This window comes from Phallusia mammillata, chromosome 5 (assembly GCF_965637545.1).
Source record: "Phallusia mammillata chromosome 5, kaPhaMamm4.hap1.1, whole genome shotgun sequence".
NCBI lineage: Eukaryota > Metazoa > Chordata > Ascidiacea > Phlebobranchia > Ascidiidae > Phallusia > Phallusia mammillata.
The window spans coordinates 22,574,938-22,581,853 of NC_137256.1; the positions used below are offsets into that span (position 1 = coordinate 22,574,938).

A 6,916-nucleotide genomic window follows, 5' to 3' on the forward strand; every position below is an offset into this window, starting at 1 on the left:
CGCTAAATGAAGGTTTAATAGTTAGTGGGTTTGGTCGAGATACCTAATATCCTTCTCTTGAAACATAAACGTACGGATGTACAAATTCTGCTAGAAACGATAAGCTTACAGTAACTTTTGCAATATCTACCTTTATTTTTGCTTTAAGTACTGTCAAAACACATGTAATTTTGGGAAAGATCTATTTAAGTCCGATATTAGTCAATCGACTACCACTTGCACATTATTATTGTCGTATTCTTACACGCTTTGTGACGCTGGTTGACTTGTAAATACCGTTCTGCGTTCTTGCATCTATTCTCTTTGAGACTTATTTATACCAATAAAACTTACTACAGCTGTGGTTTAAAGTTTAACGAAAGGTGTTTTTAAGTGTAGTAAAAGTACAGGCATTTAAGTTTCTTTTATATACACATGCAAGGAAAACACCTTAACCGATAGCAATTAATTTTACAGGTTAGATAAGTCTTTGGTTTCTGCTGTTCTTGGTTACATAGTGGATGATAATGGCGGATTACGAAGAACAGATTTCTCCTGAAGAAAAGGTACATCATATTTAACCTCACTTTAAAGTTTAATATTATACACTGGTTAATTATATTCTGACATTTTGCATTTTAAAGGCTCGAATTGCTCATGACTTTATTACTCATGCTCCACCCGGTGAGGCGGAAACTGTATTCAAAGGTATGAGTTAGTGATGGGACGGGTACTCGGTACTCGGTATCGATGGTATCGAACGATTTCAGTGGTATCGATACTCGTACTCGGTATCGAAATATTTTGCCTCAGTTTTCGATACCAACGTGCGAGTACCGAAGGCCGATTTACACCATAAGAATACAGGCAACTATATGCCAATATTTGCTTCGGACAGCACAAAATTGGAAAAAAGTTCCGCCAGTTTAAGTATATCTTTTTCGCTATGACGTGGAGATTACATTTTTCGGCATGCATGTGTGCACGCCTGTACCCCGACCATGGCAGATAAATTAACAACTAAGTACAACACTACACCTAAGTACTCGGTATCGAAGGTATATATAATACATGTGGTACTCAGTATCGGTACTCGCTTCAAAACCTGGTATCGTCCCATCACTAGTATGAGTTGATTGAGTTACTGTTTAATTCATTAAATGGTTACATGAAGTGGTGAAGTTCAGCAACTGACTAGTATATATTCATTATTTTAGATGTACGAGCCCTTCTTGGTAATGACAGTGTTTTCAATGATGGGATGCTAAGGTTAGTATTGTTTTTTTTCCTATGTTTAATGTGTTGTTTCTTCCAACTATGCAAGTGATTCTGCACAAAATCATGCGGGATTCTAAAGTATTTTTGTAGTACTAATTTACCCAGCCTTTCATAGTTATAAACAAATTGTTTTTTTACCACTAGAGATCTATATTCTCAGCACACACAAAATCTTTGCTGCACATAATATTGCTTCAAATTTTTCTTACAATAATCCTCAGTGTATTCAGTGAAATTGCATGTAGGGTGAAACACAAAAAAGAATAGGGAGACATTAGGCAGGAGTCTCCAAAGTTTGTTGATATAAAATTTATTTTGTAGTGCTCTCACAAAATTCCGAGTGGACCAATTTACTCCAACTGCAGTAGATGATTCCTCTGTGCTTATTACTGTTCATGGAAAGCAAGATGAAGGAAGGTTTTATGATCCAAAAACCAAGAAGTCATTTGTGTATGTTGTAAATTTAGTGCAGAAGAGAACTATGAAAATATTTTTTGCTGTTTAATGAAAAAATGTATGGCATTATTTTTTACACAACAAAACAGTGTTTTCCAAATTGTTCTCAATTTTGTCCCAATGAAAAGTGATTTGAAGTGCAAACTGGGTTTTGCTCAAGCAAACAGTTCTAACTTAATGTAGCAAATAATCCGGATTACATACAAAGATTATTATAACTGTTTAAAGCCTAATCTCTATATATTTCTGTGAAAGTGCTTTGATAAATGTTTACAGCTTTTAACTAGAGACTTGCATCAGGCAGTGTTGTGTTGTTGTAGATACAACTTCTCCTCCAAAAAGGTGAGTGATGTAAGAAGTGAGAATGTGGAGAACTCCGTTGAAATTTGGCGTTCAGAGATGGAAACTGCTGTGCAGAATTATGTGAAAAATTTCTACCCACATGGAGTTTCCACTGTAAGTCAATCCTACACTATTTAACCATAGATTTGCCCACAAACATTCTATACTTACTTTCTTTGTCCTTGTTGTAAACTTATGGTGCATTAAGCATGTTGTTTTTATGCAGGTGTACGGCAAATCAGGTCCAGGTGGGAACACTGTACTTATTGTGTGTATCGAGGACCACAAATTCAGTCCAGAGAACTTTTGGAATGGGCGATGGCGCTCTGAGTGGCATATAACTGTGGAAGGTGGCAATGCCAAGGTTGTTGGACTTCTAAAAACACAAGTAAGCTTACACATTTTTTTTCACAAGCTTTTTAGTTTAGTATAAGTTTTTGTGCCGAAAATGGGATGTGAAGCATTTATATTTTTTGAGAATTTATAAACTTTAAATCAACAAAATGTTTGGTTCTGCTCAAACACACAAAAATTACAATTAACTAAACTAATATTTTGTGTTTTTTGCCATAGGTCCATTACTATGAAGATGGAAATGTGCAGTTGGTCAGTCAAAAAGAATGCAAAGACGAACTTACAGTGTCTGTGAGTACATGATTAGGAATATATACAAGAAATACCAAAAACAACAAATTTCAGTATAACAAATAGCATTGGTTTGCTGTAATAGTGAAGCACCAATGCCTGGTGTGAGCTTTAAATTGCATACTGTTTCTATATATCTAGTGCAAAAGAAGATCTATAAGGTACAGAAACTTGGGTGTGGCCACGGCAAATGCATCTTATAATGCTTACGATAGTCTCCAATGTGTCTAGGGATCTGTTGTGTATGCCCAGACATATGGTAATGTAAGTCTAAGCTTAAAATACTGACCAGCCATTTAAATATAAGTGCAGATACACCTTAGAAAGGCTGACCGGAGTAAACATAGCACATATGAGTCATGCAGACATTTCACATTTAGGCCTTCCCACTGTTTGACTGGTGATGAGTAAGAATGTTATTGCAAGTGAACACCTACTGTTTGTCACTACGCTTGTTTTCATATGATTGCAAAGTGGGTTTCCTAGCCATCTTAATGCAATAAATCATGACCAATGTTGATGTTTAATGATATGGTTATTACCTTTATTTAACCTTTGAAAAGAAAATGGTGAAAGTATAAAGCCACGTACAGTGTGTGATTTTGCCCTGTGGTTTAAACCAAATCAATGCTTGTTACTGAAAAAAACTTTTTCTAATGCAAATAAATTTGAATGGGCTTAGGGTCAATTGAGTTGATGTACCAGTTCAATATTTAATGTTGCATTGATGCAAAGTGCATCAGCCAATTTAAATATGTCAATGAAATGTTATTAGGGTCCATTAATGTGGTTCTACTACAGGACATTAACCAAGCTATTCTGCACACAAAGTCTTAAACTGTGGCCGGTCATTAGTTTTCTAATTGTTTGCATGTAAAAGCTTGCCATTTTGGATGTGATGATGTACAGCTAAATCAGTGTATAAACTAGCATCTAATTGTTTTGTATCTTATTTTTTTAGTCTGAGAAACAACTTGCTGAAGATGTGGCAAAACTTCTGGCCAAGTGTGAATTTGATTATCAGGTATAGGCATTACCACATAACATACAATGTGTCGATGTCATTGTTGCAGACAGATCTACTTGTTTTCACTCAATTTTTTGCTTTCTGTTAATAGCTTTAGTGTTTAGCTTGATAAGTGTTTTTTGCATATTCAGGATAGAAAATGTAAATGTTAAAGTGTTTATAATCCATGGTCGCTAACTGCACTATGTACCAAAAATTGACATTAGGCTTAGGAATCGCATGTATAAAATTGGAAAAGAAAACATAAAAATGTTTACCAAAAATGTCAGTGATGGGTGCCAGAAATACAACAGCATTAAACAGTGTTTTTATGTCACCTTGTCAGCAACTATAAACGTGTTTTTAAAATGGTATCAGCCCTACTTGTTTGTAGAACACCATCCCTGTTTAGGTGGCTCTCCATCACAAGCTGGAGATATGCCTTAGTTTTGTTGACTCATTTTAAAGGACTGGCATGTGGTGACTTACCTACGATTGTTTTTGCTATCTGTTACTCAATCTTGTGTATAAACAGGCCGCCATAGGAGACAACTACAACTCCATGTCTTCGACCACGTTCAAGGCTTTGCGTCGTCAGCTACCACCAACCCGTACCAAGATCGACTGGAACAAGATTCTAGGATACCGAATTGGCAAAGAAATCGGAAAATGAACGCCTCGCTCATCCACTGTCCCACGGGCCGTGTCGCAGCGTCGCCTAGTGGCGGTGATGACGTCACTGTACGACATGGCCAACGCATCTGATTGTTTCTCTTTCCTTATGCTGGAATGCTATATCGTTAATTATTTGTTTTTCCCCCGGCAGTCGCGCTGCTTCGGAAAGGCTTGCTGTTATGTAAGTGTTTCTTGTTTTGTGTACATACGCATGGTAATTCGGCATAGCTTCTTCCTAGGTTAGTGAATTGTTTTTTGCTCTACGTAAATGGCCGTATCTGTGTTTTAACGTTGAAATCAAATCGCAATGCTTTTGTTTACGCCTGACTGAAAATCAAATCTTTGTGTGTAACTCAAGCCACATGTAGCGTCAGTCGTAAATGTAAGAATAATTTTATCGACTTAAACTGTACGCAGAACGCTTAGCTGCCCAACCAATATTAACCCCCAAAAAAGTCAATTTATAATTTAATCCGACTTAGAGGCCCTGAGATTATTTAAATAGTTAATCTTTTGTTTGGGACGAACTGATTCTGCCTGTACACTCTTCTTAATATAAACTTGTTTAACATAAAATCCGTGTATTTGCATACTGAACCCAAGATTGTAGCCTACCATTAATTAGGATATTAATATAGCTTGTTGAATATACCGGCGATTATTCACAAAATCGTCTGTTTTTGAAATTGTATCTCAATTTTGATTCGTCTTTTCGTTGTCGTTCATTGTATCCGCCATGCGTTGACGTCATATATACCCAAGAATTAGCTGGCGTGTGTTCACTGACCTATTTGTGCCCTATCAACGATTTCCCCACCCTAAAGATGCTCCAAAATGGAATACTAGCGATAACAGAGCACGAAAAGTCGCTAAAAAATAATTTCGTTTCGATTCGTGTATGTGCATTGGGTCAATGTATTGAGCGTTTTCAGTTGCCCGTTTTGCCGTGCTGCAAAATCCAAAGCGTGTTTACCCAGTTTCAAAACATCCCCAGTTCATAAAGTTCCCACCCCCTCTCCCCTGCGCTGGTGACCCCCATTTAAACCCACTAAAAATCCCCATTCGCAAAAAAACACTGGTTAAAACTCGGAATGCAACGTCTGTGCGTCCTTTCCACGCTTTTCATTGTTGTGTGACGTTACACTGATCGGGGAACCCCCTTTTCCAGCTGTGTCGGGTGTCACGTGATGTCCCGGGAAATAATCATACACTTACATTATACCTTCGTATAACCCCCGCTATCAATACAGCGAAAGAATGGAAATAGTGGCTGCCCTGAAGTTTGTTGTTTACAGCAGATAGTATATACTGTTGAGGTTGGAGAGCAAAACACAAGACTTTGGGCCGTTACGTTCGTCATTATACTACAATGAACAGAACAGTGTTCCAAAAAAGAGATAGTGAAACTATACATGACGGTGGGCAGAAAGGGCAACGAATAAATTGTTTAACGAAGCCTCAAAGCCGTAAACCATTGAAACCATATACTTGGCTTTTCTGTAAATGTGATTTTAGGGCACTAAATTACCGCAGCTAAACATCAACCAGTACGTTATCGCTTAATAGCTTAGCTGTTTACGTGTTGTGTAATAGTATTCACATTTTTTGTTACGTGTTTTTAGGACAAGTCTAAAACATAATAACATGTAGATGTTTCCTTTTGTCATAGGACTTTAGTATGATGTTAACTTCGTCTGTAGTGTCACTTTGCAATCACATTTCGAAAGTCTTAGGCAGCCTAAAGTGAACTTAACAAGGCATTGGTTAAATCAAGATTGTAAATTATCATAAGAAACGCCGGTTGCAGAGAAATCACCTATTTCCCCACGACACTTGAATTTGTAACATTGTAGTAACATTGTACGTGTTGTGGGCCTTGTGGTCGAAAACGACCTTTCTGTTAACTAATACAGTAAATTTAAACTTAACCTGAATCTCCCAGCTGATTGCTTGGTGGAAGAAGACTATAATGAACCATATGCTTATTAATTCAAATTTATTAAATCATCAAGTCATTTTTCCTTATGAATTCAGAAAAATATACTTTCGCTTATGCGGCATACGTTAAGTAAGTTACTACGTGATGTCCCTAACTCAGCCAGGTACTTTCCCTGTGGCCCCAACCATTTCCCGTCTCGTGATGTGTTTGGTGTTTTTGCCGTCGCAGTTACTTAACAGGCGATACCCAAACAACAAGCAATTTCCAGGGATAAGTGACTGTGGATGTTTTTGCGCAAATCTCAATGGAACGTATCCACTTACTTCGCGTTTGTCACGCTATATGTCGTCATCAACACCGTGACGTTTGAATGGCAAGCAAGGCGTACACTTCCGTTATGGCAAGACAAAAACTAAACAATCAGAGGCTATTGAAGTTGCATTTAGACATGTAGGTCAATCCGCTAGGTTGTACCAAAGAGTTCTTAGAGTTGTAAAGTTTAATACTTCGAAACTCGGTAGAGATAACTTGCAGAGGAACGTTTGTTTTCATGAGAAATATTCTTGACCACATAGACCTACGTGCTTCACTTAATG

The 6,916-nt window shown here is 37.4% G+C and overlaps 1 protein-coding gene across 1 annotated transcript; it reads left to right on the top strand.

Annotated features, from left to right (window-relative positions):
• Positions 1-434: 434 nt before the first annotated feature.
• Positions 435-5,645, top strand: LOC145229971 (F-actin-capping protein subunit alpha-2-like). Its single transcript, XM_080095320.1, has 9 exons — positions 435-545; positions 624-687; positions 1,197-1,248; positions 1,579-1,707; positions 2,034-2,169; positions 2,282-2,443; positions 2,629-2,700; positions 3,662-3,724; positions 4,242-5,645. Exons 1-9 carry the CDS (start codon positions 501-503, stop codon positions 4,377-4,379), a joined length of 861 nt encoding a protein of 286 aa, XP_079951446.1. The 5' UTR covers positions 435-500; the 3' UTR covers positions 4,380-5,645.
• The last annotated feature ends 1,271 nt before the right edge of the window (positions 5,646-6,916 follow it).